The sequence below is a fragment of the Sorex fumeus genome, unplaced genomic scaffold (assembly GCF_029834395.1).
Source record: "Sorex fumeus unplaced genomic scaffold, SorFum_2.1 ptg000063l, whole genome shotgun sequence".
Taxonomy (NCBI): Eukaryota; Metazoa; Chordata; class Mammalia; order Eulipotyphla; family Soricidae; genus Sorex; species Sorex fumeus.
In genome coordinates this window covers 59741338-59758232 of record NW_026606120.1, presented here as the reverse complement: position 1 = coordinate 59758232, position 16895 = coordinate 59741338, and the positions used below count along the sequence as shown (strand labels likewise).

General features: G+C 37.1%; 1 protein-coding gene across 2 annotated transcripts in view; it reads left to right on the top strand.

The window, feature by feature from the left end:
- The window catches only part of MED13 (mediator complex subunit 13), a 114179-nt gene that overhangs the window by 61510 nt on the left and 35774 nt on the right, over positions 1–16895 (top strand). For both annotated transcript variants that reach the window (XR_008794216.1, XM_056126442.1), the window contains exons 10-16: positions 1587–1800; positions 4395–4476; positions 6308–6429; positions 9701–9791; positions 9921–10135; positions 10518–10711; positions 11509–12425. Coding sequence is in view for 1 of the 2 variants with exons in the window: in XM_056126442.1 (XP_055982417.1) it covers positions 1587–1800; positions 4395–4476; positions 6308–6429; positions 9701–9791; positions 9921–10135; positions 10518–10711; positions 11509–12425 (1835 nt within the window). In the remaining variant the exon portion in view is untranslated. The remainder of the gene's footprint in view (positions 1–1586; positions 1801–4394; positions 4477–6307; positions 6430–9700; positions 9792–9920; positions 10136–10517; positions 10712–11508; positions 12426–16895) is intronic.

Sequence of the window (16895 nt, the reverse complement as noted above, 5' to 3'; positions counted from 1 at the left end):
TACTTGATTTTCCTTTTTGGGATAAATCTGGGGCACATTGGTAATAGTGAGATATATTTGATAACATGTTCAGGAAATGTCAGTTACTCTTTTGATGACTCATGTTTTGCCCTTAGTTTTATAGGATATTAGAGTGCTTTTAGTGCTGGTAATTGAGGAAAGATTTATGGGATACCTCTGTCACTCAAGTAACTTATAATAAAATAATGTATTTTAGGGCTTTAAATGAAAGCACACCATCACAGTCTTATTTGAATTTCATATTTAATGTCTTAGGAATATTTGCTGCATTATATGCCAGATACTGTTACATGCATGTAGAATACTTAAGTAAACAGAAGACCCAGACTTTTTAGGGACTTAGTATTCTAACCTAGTGGTAGTTATCTAGGAACATAAATAAATTGCACAGTATTAAAATTTAATAGCAAGAGAGGGAAAAATAGCACAGAGCAAGGGGTTTAGTGTTGAGATCATTGAGTATATTACAGTTTAAAATAAGACTTCATAAAGAAACTGACACTTAAAGATTTTATGAAAGTGAGTTTACCGTATAGATATTTGGAGAAAGAATGTTCTAAACAAGAGGAATAGCTCAGAGTGTTTACTGCCTTCTTGAGGAACATTAAGGAAGCATTTTGAAATGGTGAGAGGGAGAAGTAAAATAGGTGAAATGGGAAAGAAAAGAGATTTTCAGTAGAATATAATAAGGACTTTTGATTTTAGTGAGTGAAAGTTACTGCTGGATACTGTGCATTGATCTGATGTGGATTCCCACTCTTCTGACCCTATCCGCTGTGCTATTGCTCCAGCTCCTAGTTTGTATTTTCAACTTCAGTCTTTAACTTTTTCTATAATCTGCCATATAATTGGCTATTTTAAGAGACTATAGTAAAACACCCATTTGTCAGTAACCATGTAGAACCAGATTATAATTGACTATATAATAATATAATAATTGAATTTCTACTGTTATTAGAAAAAACTCCAGAAGTACTTGCAGTAAATTTCACTTGCCATTGTAAAACATCTTACCAGAAATTAGTTATTTTAATAAAACAAATTAGGAATTTATAACTTAAATGTATCTATTCGTGGCATTAGGGAAAGGATAATCACTTTCTTTGTATTATTTTGTGTACATTTTGAGGGTTTCTGTCCTAGAGCAGTTTATATTTATGAGTTCCTTTTTAGGGCTGAAATGTAACTTAGTGGTATAGAGTACTGTCATATGTGCAATCTTGGGTTTGATCTCTTGCATTGCCAAAAATAATCCTTTTAAGGAAATGAGTTTGAATAACCTGAGAACTTGGGAACAAAATAGATTACCAAAAGAGTGCTCATCATTTTGGTGGAAAGAATTCAGTAGGCACGAGACCTGGTTTTAACTAATTGCTCTCTTGCTATATTTGACCTCAGTGAATCACATAACTTTTCTGTGCCTTTTTATTTATTTGTAAAACAAGAGATTGCAGATGAGACTATCTTTAAGAAATTCTTGAAATTTCATACTTATATTATTTTGGAAATTTTTTTTTGCTTCTATGGAGAATAAGTACTAATTTTCTGATTTTTTTTTTATGCAGGTTAATGGTGCAATTTAAGAAACCTTTAAAAGTTTCTGATGAATTAGTGCAGCAATATCAAATTAAAAATCAGTATCTTTCAGCAATAACATCTGGTGCAGAACAAGAGCCTAAAATTGATCCTTATGCATTTGTTGAAGGAGATGAAGAATTTCTTTTTCCTGATAAGAAAGATAGACAAAATAGTGAGAGAGAAACTGGGAAAAAACATAAGGTAAGGGGGGGGGGGAGACGGGGGGAAGTACATCAGAAAGTCTACTGATTGTTTTGTACCTCTGCTTTTGTTTTTGTTTTGGGTTTTGGGTCACACACAGAAATGCTTAGTGGTTATTTCTGGCTCTGCACTCAGGAACCACTTCTGGCAATGCCCAGGAGACTATGTGGGATGGTAGGGATTGAACCTGGGTCAGCTATGTGCAGGGCAAACGTCCTACCCACTGTACTATCCTCCAGCCCCTGTAGCACTGCTTTTAATATTAGATTTCTCATTTTCTTTCACAATAGAACAGATACATCATTTTAGTAAAAATTTTTAATAAGGAATCAGTCATATTTATTAAATTGAAGAAACAGTGTGCCCTTTATTTTGTTTTAGGCCACATCCGGTGGTGCTCAGGACTTACTCTTGGTTCAGGAATTATCCTGGCTGTGTTCAGTGATCCTTATGTGGTGCTGGGCCAGCCACATGCAAAGCAGGCACCCTACCCACTGTACTCTGTCCAGCCTTTGTGAGCCCTTTAAATAATAGCTGGTCACAGACCACGTTGGCCCAGGGCTGTGGGTTTAATTCAGGATGTCCTCCTAGCACTACTGGGGGTCTCCCCATCTATCCCTTACCCCCAAGGAGGAAAAAAAAAGCAGCCAACCAACTAAATGAAACTGAACCAAACAAAAAGGGGCTAAGGGGATACAGTATTACAGTAAAGCACTTGCCCAGGCACTTGCAAACCTAGTGGCTGACCAGGTTTGATCCCCAGCACCACATAATGTCTCATGAGCACCACCCTGAGTGATCTCTAAACATAGAGCCAGGAGTAAATCCTGAGTACTACCGGATACGGCCTCCAAACAAACCAAAAAAAAATGCCAAATATAACTTTCTGATAATGAAAACTACTTTGTTTAGGGGTCACACCAGCAGTGCTGAAGGATTATGAAACCTGCAGCTCTCACAAGTGAAGTGTGGGCTCCAGCCCATTGTATTATCTCTCTGACTCACTAGATTTTGTTTACTATTCTTGAGTCAGAGAAAGTTTTTTTTTTTGTTATATTGTAATAAGTACCCTCAGCTTAATACTAATTAAAATATGAATGAGTAAATTAAATTTTCATAAATGGGGGCCAGAGAGATAATACAGGGGTACAGCGCTTGCATTGCCTATTATTGACCCTGTTTTGACTTAGTCTGCTGAGCACTGCCAGGTACAGCCTTAACTCCCTTTTTGACTCCGGTAAGCACCAGATAGCTGCTAGATAGGAATGGCCAACGCAGTAGTACAGCTGGTAGGGTGCTTGCCTTACATACTGGTTGCCCAGATTTGATCCCAGGCATCCTATATAGTCCCTGAGAGCAGAGCTGAGAGTGAATCTTGACCAAAGAACCAGGAGTAAGCCCTGAACACTGCCAGGCATTGCCCAAAATGTAAAGTACACAATTTTGCCATAAAAAAACAAAATATGCAGAGACAGGAAGATTGCATACATTCAGGAGCACATACTTTATGTGTTTGGTGTACCAGTTCTACCCTCTGTATTGTATGAACCTCTTCCAGGTAGTCTTAGAGTACCCCAACCATGACTGAGTGGCTCTGATGGTCCTAGGCACTGCAAGACCTGATTAAGTCCTGCATTCTTGGGCCTTAGTAGCATTGAATCAGCTGTCTATTAACATGAGTCTTTTTGGAAGTAATCCTGGGCTCCCTGAGCACTACTTGGGAAGGCCACAAACCCTCACCCCATCCACCACGCACACACACCAAGTAATGGAATTTGCAGTCTGTTAAATTATGGAAAGGGCCAAGTAATATGTTTCTTTCAAAAAATTTATTTCACAAATTTTCATTTAGTTTATCTTTTTATTAAGTATTTAAATTTCTGTCTCTATGAATGAGAAAACATAGTTGGAAAAACTTTAGGTATTGAAGAAAGAAAGTGGACTTTGACAAAAGATTAGCTTGAAACTCCTTTTACAAGCCATTTTGTATCTGGGTATCTTTATAACTGTTTTGGGTAAGAACTTTTGGTAGAACTTCTTACAAAAATTCTTAGCCCATCTAGACTAGTGGCTCAACCAGGACATTTCTGCTTGGTCCCTATGATTTTAGGGATACTTGGACCACCTTGATAGTGTCTGAGGGTCTCAAGAACTCTAGTGATGCTTGAGTAGCACCATGGATCTAACTGGTGTCACCCACTTGCAAGGCATGGGCCTTTATCCCTGTACTGTCTTCCCCTAAGAAACTATTTTTGGTTTTAAGGTGAGCATACTGTACCCATATTGCAAATTGTAACACCCAAAAGGAGAGAGAGAGAGTAAAAGGGAATGTGCCTACCACAGAGCTGTGGTGGTTGGGGAATACTGGAAACATTGGTGGTAGAGAATGGGTACTAGTAGAGGGATAGGTACTTGATCATTGTATGACTGAAACGTAATCACAAAAGTTTGTCAGTCTGTAACTGTATATCACAGTGACTCATTAAAAAACAAACAACAGATGAGCATACTACCTGCTATACTCAGTCGTTGGTAGATTTTGTTACTGGCATATTAGGTGTTTGTTTCAACCTAATACGTAATATTGTTTGCAGGTAGAAGATGGTCCATCTAATATAACAGTGTTATCCCATGAAGAAGATGCTATGTCACTATTTAGTCCCTCTATAAAGCAAGGTAAATCTTTTATTTCCTAATCAAAATATTACATTCTAGACTATTACTAAACATTAATACATTATTGGATTTTTAGTGTTTCTGTTAGCATAATTTTTATGTTTTGCTGAAGGGGACCTTTCTTAAAATGATATATAATGTCTATTTTGAACTAAGAGAAGCAAATTTATAGGAATTCTTTTATGAATTGGGATTTTTCTCAACATAAAAAATAGTTCTATAAAATCACATTGAATATGATCATTAGGTCCTGCTTAGATCTAAAAGCTGAATTTATAAATTTATCCATTTTTTCTTCCACCCAGCCCCTCCCTCCTTCCCCTGTCAAGAAGAATTATTTCCATGATCACTAATTTGTTGAGTACTAAATACTTGTTGGGCACATGTATAGTCACTATTCTTGGAACTGAGTATACAGTGGTCAAGATTCTTTTATGAAAGTATATGATTTGTATTCTTTGAGTGGAATAGAAACACCATATATTAGTTCTCTTACAAAATTTTATTTAATTCTAATGTAGACCATGGAAATTGTCCATTGGAGTATATGTGTTTTTAGGGACAAATTTTTTTCGTAGTACTTGTGCTACTAAAACTAAGAACAATGAAAAAAAAGTCCATCTGAATAAAGGTTTAGTTCCTTTGTGAACCAGATTTAGTGGTAGATCATATTAAGTATCTTGTCAGTTGGCAATTTGGGTTCTTCAGCTTTCTTAGCTACCTTAGGACACCAGGAGTATATAGTTGCCTTTTGATACTCATGGTGTGACTTTCTGAAAATATCCATTGAGAGCAAAGAGATAGTATTAGAGGTTATGGCCTTGACAGTGGTTTAAATCTGGTGCTGCATATGGTCCCCCAAGTACCACCAGACGTGACCCTTGAGTGTAGTAGCTATGAATGGTACCAACTGGCCACAGAGCCAGGTATGGCCTAGCATGGCTATTGTGCCTCCCCACCCCTCAGAATCACCAGAGAGGATCCTGAAAATCTTGTGTTTGGGTTTTTGTTTCTGATCAGTTTTTGTAAGGTTCTTGGACCAACCAGAATGGTACTTGGCAGCTCTCAAAGAACCATGCGTTGCTAGAGATTGTATCCAGGTTCTTACATACATAAAGCATGTGCTCTGCCACTTGACCTGCATTCCTGGCTTAGAAGCATTACCTTTTAATAAGTATCTAGATGACATTTATGTACTCTAAAGTCACTGGTTCTTTGCAGAGTGCATGGAAGGGAGATTCTCTTCCATAGTCGCTCAAGGGATCATATATAGTGCATCAAACCAGGGTTGGCTACATGCAAGGAAATGATCTTTCTGGCACCTAGTGAACCTTTAGAACTAACTGGGAAAGTGACTTTTCATCTAGGCCGTTGCAATATATATATATATATATACATATATATATATATATGTATGTGTGTATATATATATAAAGGGACTTAGCTTTCGTTTTTGTTTTTTTTTAAACATAAATCTAGTAGTAGGGAACAGTGAGAATAAAAAGAAAATTGAAATTTTAGAATTGAACTTTAAAAATTCAGTTTCCTTTATTTTCAGATAAAAATTTTAATGTGCTTTTAATTCCATTGTCCTAACAGTTTTTTTTTTATCTTTTTATTTGATGTGTATTCATGTAAGTATTTATAGTATGAATTCATATCTTTTAGTGTTACTTCTGGGACTCGCCATTTTCTTACAACTTTATGGAAAGTAATTTATAGATTATAAACACACACAAATTTTGCACAATGCACTTAAGAACTTAAAATTATATATATAGTTTTAACAAATAGAATGTTTAAATGTTTTGTTTGATTAACGTATGTGTAGGTGCTCCACGCCCTGCCGGTCATGCTCGTCCTCCATCAACCAGTTTGATATATGTTTCAGATTTGACTGTCTCTTATACTGACCTAGATAATCTCTTCAATTCTGATGAAGATGAATTAACAGTGAGTAGCCCATTGTTATTTAGATTAACTTTTTTCTTTGATTTTGTATTAGTTGAGGGGTTTTTGTTGCTGTTTTGAGGACTTGGGTCACTCCCAGCCCTGCTTAGGCATCACCCCATCACCCACAGCAGTATTCAGGAGAACATTTTTGGTGCTGGGAGTTGAACCGAAGTTAGACTCATGCCATATGTGGTACCAGAAATTAGACCCAGGTAGCCTTGTGCAAGATAAGCGCCTTACTGACTGTACTATCTCTCTGGACTTGTAGTTTTATTTATTTATTTTTTAACTTCATGTTTGAGCAGTCTTGATATTGTGTTACCTATTCAGTTGAGAGTTTTTCTCCCCTCCCTTTTGTGTGTTGAAGGATACATATGATTAAACTACTTGTTTTTTTTTTTTCTGTAATTGGAAAGCAAAATTTTTTTTTTATTCTTTGAATCCTTAGTTTGAGAGATCACCCTGAAATGAACTCGTTTTGAGAATATATAAATAATTTAAGATTAAAATTATATGCCATATCAATTTATTAAGGGATACTACTTATTTTGAATTATTTGGTATCACAGTCAGTCATTTTCTTAGGAAGGGGGAGAGGGGAAAGATGCCTAGAAGTGCTCAGGAGTGACCTCTGACAGTTACCAGGGTACCATATAGGGTACCAGAGATTCAACCCAGGGTTGCAGTTGCCACTATGGCATGCAAGTCAGGTACCTTAACCCTTGCTATCTCTCCAGCCCCATCACAGTCATTCTTAAAAGAAGAATGTTCTATGATAATGAAAGTGGAAGAAAAAATAATATTTAAAGATTTAATTCCCTTTTTCAGAAGAAGGTAAAGATTAAAAATCTTGGAATTTAAAATGAGATTCCCTAGAATGATAGGTCTGGCAAATTAATCATTTTGGGGACTATTTATCATAAAAGGGAATTCCTTCTGCTCCTTATGTTATGATGACTGGTATTCACACACATTGGTTACAATATTTGCACACTTGGTTATGGTGCTGACATAATACTTAGTTGTAGTATTTACTGGGGATTTTTATATACACTTAGTTGTGGTGCACTGGTGATAACATGCCAGTGCTACCAGGATTGCACTTGGCAAGAAGACCGGTGCTGGGGATCAAACATTTGGACTTAACTACATGCAAGACAGTCAGTAAGCCTTCACCAGGACACAAGGGAATTCCTTCTGTAATAACCTTGTTCTTCCTTATTCTATATATTTTATGCTTTCAATAATCTAACTTAATGTATATATAAATTTATATATGTGTGTGTGTTTACATATGTGTGTAAATATTCACATACTCATGTATATTTGGTGTCTTAACTAATTTAAGGCAGATAAAGTTGTATTAACTTTTTACTCACTGTCTGTCACTGTCCTCCGGTTGTTCTTCGATTTGCTCGAGCAGGTCCAGTAACGTCTCCATCGTGAGACTTGTCACTGTGTTTGGCACATCAGTTACATCATGGGGAGCTTGCCAGGCTTTGCCATGCGGGCGAGATACTCTCTGTAGCTTGCCGGGCTCTCCGAGAGGGGCAGAGGAATCGATCCAGCTCAGCCAGGCCTGCTGTGCACAAGGCAAACGCCCTACCACTATGCTATTGCTGCAGTTCTTTTTACTCATGTTCCATAATAATAAAATACATTATAATCAAAGATAATTATATATTTATTAGAAAGTAGCTAACAGGAGTCATAGAACCAAATTGTCAGCTAAAACCATTGGTGATGCAGGCCAGAAAGATAGTGCAGGCTTAAGGCTCATCCCTTGCACATGGCTGATCCTGGTTCAATTTACAACACTGCAAATGGGTTCCTGAGGACTACCGGGTGTGCTCCCCCTTTCAAAATTAAATAAAGTAGAAAATAAAAACATTGGTAAGAGATTAGAGATACTAAATTTTAGTTAAGTTTATTAAAACTTATTTTTAATTAGGGACTCTATTGTTTAATTATGAGATCTTTCTGAAGTTTGCTTAATTTTACCTGTTGTAGCATTTTGAGTAGGGACAAGGAGATTAAAACATGGTAAAAGTGTAAATAAGAAAATAAACATTTAAAGGGAATGATTATAGAAGAAACTTTAAGAATTCAGTACTATATGAATATCCCATGTTCATTTTGTGAGGGCTGCATTTTATGGTATTTGCGGCATTGCTCCCAGTGGCGCTCACAGAGATTGAGCCCATAGATCTAGCATGTAAAGTGTGCATGCTTTTTGGGTCACATCCAGCAATGCTCAGGGGTTACTCCTGGCTTTGCACTCAGCAATTACTCCTGGAGGTGCTTGGGGGACCATATCCCCAGGTCGGCCGCCTGCAGGGCAAACGTCCTACCTGCTGTACTATAACTCCGGCCACCCCTGACCTTTTTTTGATCTCTATTTTTGGGGGCTACACCTCTCTATGCTCAGGTCTTACCCCTGGTGTTTGTTTGTTCAGGGTTCATTTCTGGCAGTACTGGGAAATTTATCTGTTATCACTTATCAAACCCAAGCTGGCTGCATGTCAGGCAAACACTGTACTCTCTCTGGCCCCTTTTGCAGTATCTCTTAGTAAGATACAATTCTAATGTTAATTATAAGTCTTTCTTACTGTAGTGTTTTTTTTGGGGGGAGGGGTGCATAGGGGTCATACTGTGCTCAGGGCTTACTCTTGGCTCTACACTCAGGGATCATTCTTGGAGGCCTCAGGGCACCCTTATCAGTTGCTGGTAGTTGAACCTGGTCACTGCATGCAAAGCTAGCACATGCAAGGCTAGTGTCCCACCTACTGTACTATTCTCCAACCCCTAATTTTGTTGTTGTTATAATAGGCTTTAAGTAGTAGGTTGCTTTTTGTTGTTATATGTTTTGAAAATATTGGTCATTTTCTTTAGATAAATTTTTCCCTTTTAGTTGGGAAGATTATCAAATAGAGAAACTAATTTCAAGTATCAAATTACCAAATACGTTTTATGTCTTCAAATTGTATCTAGTTTGTATTTAGCTCTAGAACAGATTCAAAATACTACTTTTGATAAGTAGGTTTTACTTGAAAGTTACCTCTGTCTATGTTGGTTTATTTGGGCTAAGACATGGTTCAGAAGCAGTGGCACCAAAACACCAAAAACTAAGTTATATCTGAATGATTACTAGATTACTAGACTGAGATGATATTGTGATGTGTGTGTTGTTTTGTTTTCTTTGTCGTTGTCATTTCTGGTGTGTGTGTTTGTGTACACACACACTTGCTTATTTATTTATTTATTTTTATAGCCTGGATCTAAAAAATCAGCAAATGGATCCGATGATAAATCCACCTGCAAGGAATCAAAGGCAGGAAATCTGGACCCATTATCTTGTATAAGTAAGTTTTATAAATCTATGCTCCACATAAATCTATTTTTAATTGTATCAAAACTACTCACTCCTTTGTTTCAAACATAAATTAACTTCTTTTAGTCCTTTGTTGAAATGTATGTTTTACTTAATATAGGCACTGCAGATCTTCATAAAATGTATCCTACACCACCATCATTAGAACAACATATCATGGGATTTTCTCCAATGAATATGAATAATAAAGAATATGGTAGTATGGATACAACACCTGGAGGAACTGTTCTAGAAGGAAATAGTTCTAGTATAGGAGCACAGTTCAAAATTGAGGTTGATGAAGGATTCTGTAGCCCCAAACCTTTTGAAGTTAAAGTAAGTATTTTTTTCTAGAAAAAAAACACATTTATACTTTGATGTTTAAAATTTGGTGCTTTCTTTTGGTTTATTGCTACATAAAAAATACTTTCATTGTAATTCTGTTTTTATAGTTAATAAAATTGAAACTGAATTATACTATTAAATATACAATTGGGAACAGAGCTATATTTTATTAATTTGTTTAAAGAAGGAATTAAAGGACCAGAGATAAGGCATAGTATAGAGCACTCATATTGCATGTGTGAGTTCTTGGGTTTGTTTCCTATCAAGAAAAATAAAAACAACAAAAAAATAAGGAATAAAGAAACGACTAGAAAGAGTTGTTTATTTTTTTGGGGGTGGGGAAATACTGAATCCGATGTTCTCTCTGTTGTAGGATTTTTCTTATGTCTATAAGCCTGAAAATTGTCAAGTTCTAGTTGGATGTTCCATGTTTGCACCTCTAAAAACTCTACCAAGCCAATGTTTGCCTCCTATCAAATTGCCAGAAGAGTGTATTTATCGTCAGAGTTGGACTGTTGGAAAATTGGAATTGCTTTCTTCAGGGCCTGCAATGTCATTCAAAGAGGGGTATGACTTAGATTTAAGTTACTGTCTTAGTATATATTCATAGTATATAACTGCTATATAGTTTTAATAGTATTTGCTTCCTGAAAAAAGGATACTGGTTTCTGAAAATTGTTATAATTATTTTCTTGTTACTAGATGAGAAAGTTATTAGTTCGCCATGAATAAACTGTTGGCAAACAATACTGTTATTTATTTTTTATCAGAAGTGCTGTTTAGGTCTAAAATGTAGGATCACTGCCATTTGTGTATGTGCTATGTTTTGTATACCATTCACATTTTAATATCTCAGATTGGGATGTCTTGTAATTGGTAATAATGTTGAATTGTTTATGGCCCTTTTTACACATAAAATCTATCAAATCAGGACTTTAAAAATGAGTGGTATTTTGAAATGAAGGAAATAAGGATATTTATAGTATAAGAAATGTATTAGGACTAGTGATGTGGCTTAGTGGTAGAATACTTGCTTTGCATGTAGTATGCCCTGGGTTCAATATGATTCCCTCAGAATTACTAAGTGTGTTCCTAAAACAAAAAACAAAGAGTGTGCAGGTAGTAATGTCGAAGTATAGGTGTGGATAAATGCATACAGATTTTATTTTCTAATTTTGAAACTACTCAGTTGGCCCTCAATTCATACCGCCACCTTAAATGGGTATTTCGGCCAGGAATATATTTCAATTGTATTTTTTGCACTTTCTAACATTTATAGTTTATGTTTGAAAATTTTTTGTTTCATTTCATATTACTAATATGTTTATATGTGTGCATGCTTTCTTTTACCCTGGTTACTCTAGTGATGGAAGTACTATGGATCAAGAATATGGCCCTGCTTATACACCTCAAACTCATACTTCTTTTGGGATGCCTCCTAGCAGTGCACCTCCTAGTAATAGTGGAGCTGGAATTCTTCCTTCTCCATCTACTCCTAGGTTTCCAACTCCAAGGACTCCTCGGACTCCTCGGACTCCTCGTGGAGCTGGTGGACCTGCTAGTGCTCAAGGTTCAGTCAAATATGAAAATTCAGACTTATATTCACCAGCTTCCACCCCATCTACATGCAGACCACTTAATTCTGTTGAACCTGCAACTGTTCCTTCCATACCTGAAGCACATAGTCTTTATGTAAACCTCATTCTTTCAGAATCAGTAATGAATTTATTTAAAGACTGTAACTTTGATAGTTGCTGTATCTGTGTCTGCAACATGAATATCAAGGGTGCCGATGTTGGAGTTTACATTCCAGATCCCACGCAGGAAGCTCAATATAGGTGCACCTGCGGCTTCAGTGCTGTCATGAACAGAAAATTTGGAAACAATTCAGGATTATTTCTTGAAGATGAACTAGATATTATAGGACGCAACACAGATTGTGGCAAAGAAGCAGAAAAGCGTTTTGAAGCTCTCAGGGCTACTTCTACTGAACATGTTAATGGAGGACTAAAGGATTCTGAAAAATTGCCTGATGAGTTGATACTATTGCTGCAAGATCAGTGTACTAATTTATTTTCACCCTTTGGAGCAGCAGACCAAGATCCTTTCCCCAAAATTGGTTTAACTAGCAACTGGGTACGGGTTGAAGAGAGAGACTGTTGCAATGATTGCTACCTTGCTTTAGAACATGGGCGTCAATTTATGGATAACATGTCAGGAGGAAAAGTTGATGAAGCACTCGTGAAAAGTTCATGCTTACATCCCTGGTCTAAAAGAAATGGTAAGTAAGCTAATAGGATATTTCATTTGTTTATTTTTCTTGAGTTATATGGCTTTCTTCCTTGAGGAAAAGTATTGAAAGATATTTTCCTGGGTAGCTAATTGTCACTTAAATTTAGATGGAACACTTCCTTAGGGATGTTTTTTAAAGGAAAAATTTTGGGGTCAGAGAGTGCAGCAGGTAAGGTGCTGGCCTGCCATGTGACTGACCTGGGTTCTATCCCCGGCACCCCATATGGCCCTCTGAGCCCTGCCAGGAGTGATCCTTCAATACAGAGCCAGGAGTGAGCTCTGAACACTACTTCGTGTGTTCCATAAACAAAAAGGAAAGAAAAATATATTTCTACTTTAATTTTACCAATGAAACTAAGGTTATTTTTGTCTATAATTATATATTTAATGTAGGAGTATAAAAGGTACTTTGCATATGTTAATTATCATAAAATTGCTAACTATATCTGCTTTATTCAACATTATTCAATTCATTAAATGTTTATGGAGCACTTAGTATGGGCTATGCACTGTTTTAGATGCAGAACTGAACAAAGCAACATTTCTTGCCCTTTTGAACCTGTATTTTCTTGGAGAAGACAACCCCCCCCCAAAAAAAAAGTAATTATGTAACATATGATGGTTAGAAACAAAACAAAAAATGTTAAGTCTAAGGAGATTGGGGTAAAGTTCAAAGGACACAGCAGAGGCCTGGATTTGATCACTGACACTATTGCATGGTCCCCTGAGCACTGCTGGGAGTGACTTGAGTATTTCTGAGATATATAGTCTACCCCAGTGTGCTCCCTGTTCTTATAGAAAATCACAACAGATATTGACAAATGCTTTGAATGAAAACAAACCTGGATAAAAGAATAGCAAAAATCAAGGTGTAGGGACTGGAGAGAATACAGTGGTTAAGGCTTGCACACAGCCAACCGTTGTTGATCCTAGGCAGCCTGCTTGTTCCCCTTGGTTCCTCCAGAGTAGACCCTGTGTGCTTTCAGATGTGGCCCCAGAAAAGCAACAGCAAATACCAGGAGTGTATTTTTTTAGGGATGTGGTTGAATTTTCCTCCTGATTCCGCCAGGAGTAATCCCTGTGTACTCTCAAATGTGGCACCAAAAGAACAGCAAATAATAGAAGTGTAGTCTTTCAAGGTTGTGATTGAATATATTACAGTATATCAAAAAATACACTGAGATACCTAAGAGAGTACAGAGTGAATATGTAATAATAGAATAATTTGAATATGTAATAATAGAAGAATTTTGGGGGGGTTACAACGTGTAAATACTGTGAGTGCTCAAATTGTTTGGCTAACTAGTAAGGAGGTAGTATTGCTGGAATAAATGGAGTGATGGAAACAGTGATAGGAGATGAAGTCTAAGAGACAGATTGCCAAGAACCGAAAGCAAGTAGGGTCTTAGTAGAACATGTAAAAATTTTATTGTTAATTATAAAAGAGTTGAACTTTTTTTTGTTTTTTGTTTGGTTTTGGGCTACACCAGCAGGTCTCCCAGCTATGCTCCAGGTCCTTGTAGAGCTATGGGTGAGACCTAGGCCTCCTGCATAAAGACTTGCACTCAGCTTGTTGTAACTCTGGTCTGCTATAGGACAGTTTTTTTTTGTTCGTTTGTTTTTAATAATTTTATTTATTGAATCACTGTGAGAACAGATACAAAGCTTTCTGGTTTAAGTCTTGGTCATACAATGAAACACCCATACCTTCACCAGTGCCCATTCTCCACTACCAAAAACCCCAGGATACCCCCATCCCACACCCTCCCCCTACCTGTGGGGCAGATGATTTCCACATTACTCTCTCTCTCTACTTTGATTACATTCAATATTTTGACACCTGACCCACTGTTATTATTTGGGATTTTACCCCAGTATCACTGTAACTGTCCTCCTGTAGTTCATTGATTTGCTCGAGTGGGCCCAGTAACATCGTGAGACTTGTTGTTACTGTGTTTGGCATATCAAATACGTCATGGGTAGCTTGCCAGGCTTTGCCATGCGGGTGAGATACTCTTGGTAGCTTGCCGGACTCTTTGAGAGGGGCGAAGGAATCGAACTCGGGTCGGCCATGTTGGCTGCGTGCAAGGCAAACGCCCTACCTGCTGTGCTATCGCTGCAGCCCACCCCAATATAGGACAGTTTTAAAGAGAGAAGTAACATAACCCTTTTTCTCTTTATTACTTTTTAAAATCACATGGCTTTTATAAGAGGGATAGGCTCTTGTGAAAGTAGAAGCAGGTCAATTAATTGGGAGGCTATTACAAATAGTCTAAATGAAAGATAATGATAGCTTAAACAACACTAGAAGCAATTGAGACATGAATAGTAGGCTCTATCTAGATGTATTTAGTAAATAGAACCAACGTATAGGATATATTGATATTATATAAGGAAAAAATGAGTTGTCAAGGATGGCTTTTTTTGCTAGGTAAATGATAGTGCTGTTGACTGAAGAGGTAAACAGTGGAAGAGGTCAAGTTTAAAATGAGTTTTGAAATCATCAGAATGGTTGATACTGGAAATTAAAGTTTTATTTATGAATTATCAGTATTGAAAACTATGGAGTAGAACCGGGGAGATAGTACAATGGCTAAGGCTCTTGCTTTGCCTGCAACTGACCCAGGCTGACCCAGTTTCAATCCCTGTCATCCCATATGGTCCCCTGAGCACTGCCACTTAATACTGAGCCAGGAGTAATCCCTGGGCATCACCAGGTTTGACCCCAAAACAAAAATACAGAGCTATAGCCAGAGAGTTAGTACAACAGGTAGGACTTTTGTGTTGCATGTAGCCTATGTTTGAATTTAAACCCCGGCATCCCGTATTGTCCCCAGAATTTTGTTCAGTATGGCCCCAAAACAAAAGAAAACTGTGGAATAGCTGAAGTGACCTAGGAAATTGCTATAAATAGAATAAGTTCAAGTATGGAACTGACATTTAGAGGGAGTGGAGAGGAGGGTGTTCCATGTTAGAAAATGGAGGAAGGGAGGGTGGGGAGGTAAAGGTAAGGGAGAAGATTCTAGTGTCCTAGAAGAAACAGTATTTGGAGGATGTTGTAGGAATCACGGTCTTGTAATTATGCTACAATTTTGTAATTGTGTTGTAATATTAAGTGCTCATGTAGAATTGTAAAGATATTATGAAGTGTTTAGCACAATGACTCACATAGTAAACCCTGAATTAAACTGCCATTATATTATTAAAATAATATCATAACAGGTATTAGACATAGTCCGCCTGTACTTTAAAGAATCTTAGGGGACCGGAGTGATAGTACAGCATATGGGGTGTTTGCCTTGCACACAGCCAACCCATGTTTGATCCCTGGCATCCCATATGGTCCCCTGAGCACTGCCAGGAATAATTCCTGAGTGCAGAGCCAGGAATAACCCCTGAGCATGAGCATTACCAGGTGTGACCAAAAAAAGCAATGAAATAAATAAATAAATGAATCTTAATATTTTAACACCGATTAACTTTTATAACTTTAGCTGATTAGCAGAAAATTACCCTTCATCAGAATGTGGTTTGGGGTTAAAAAAATTGTTATTTGTTTTGGAAGTGTTCAGGGCTTAATCGTGTTCCTATGTTCAAAGATTACTCCTAGCAGTACTAAAGGGACCCTACCATGCCATGCCAGGGATTGAACCAGGGTTGCCCGTGTACAAGACAAGAACCTTAGCACCTCTTCTATTTCTGTCTCCCCAACCCCAACTCTATATTATTAAGTGGTAAATTCCACACAGTAAATTTCATTTGGTCATTGTGTCATTTGCTAATTCATTTCATTTCATTTTTTTGACCTGTACAAACAATGTTAGTATGGCCCTTGTGTTATTTGTTAATTCAATTCATTTTTTAAAGTTTTGCAAAACAGTATTAATATTCTGAGAAATATACAGGAGGGGTAAATATTACTTCTGAAATATTCAGAGACTAAAATTACAAGGCCAATTTGACACACATGGAAATAACACAGTAGGCCAGTGAGATAGTACTTATCCACGGCCAACCCAGGTTAAGTCCCTGGAACCCCATACGGTCCCGCAAGCCCACCAGGAATGATCATTGAACTCAGAGCCAGAAGTAAGTCCTGAGCACTGCCAATGTGCTCAAAAAAAAAAAAACACAAAAACTAAAGAAACCAAAAATCCAATATTTACTGACAGAAAATGGGTTTACAATTCAGGTAGTACATATAGGAGGTTTCATAAACTCTTAAAGTGAATAAAATTATATAACAAATAGTAAAATAAGTGAATCATAGTAATAGTGTGGAGGGATGGATGAGAGGAGTCCAGAAGATTATAATATAAACAGGAGTTTTTAAAAATTATTTATTGTGGCACCTTGTAGTGCTCAGGAGTGATCCCTAGCAGCAGTGTTGCTGGAGATAGAAGTAGCATCAGTGGAATGCAAAACCAAGTGCTTTACCACCTGTACTTTTTCTCTTGCC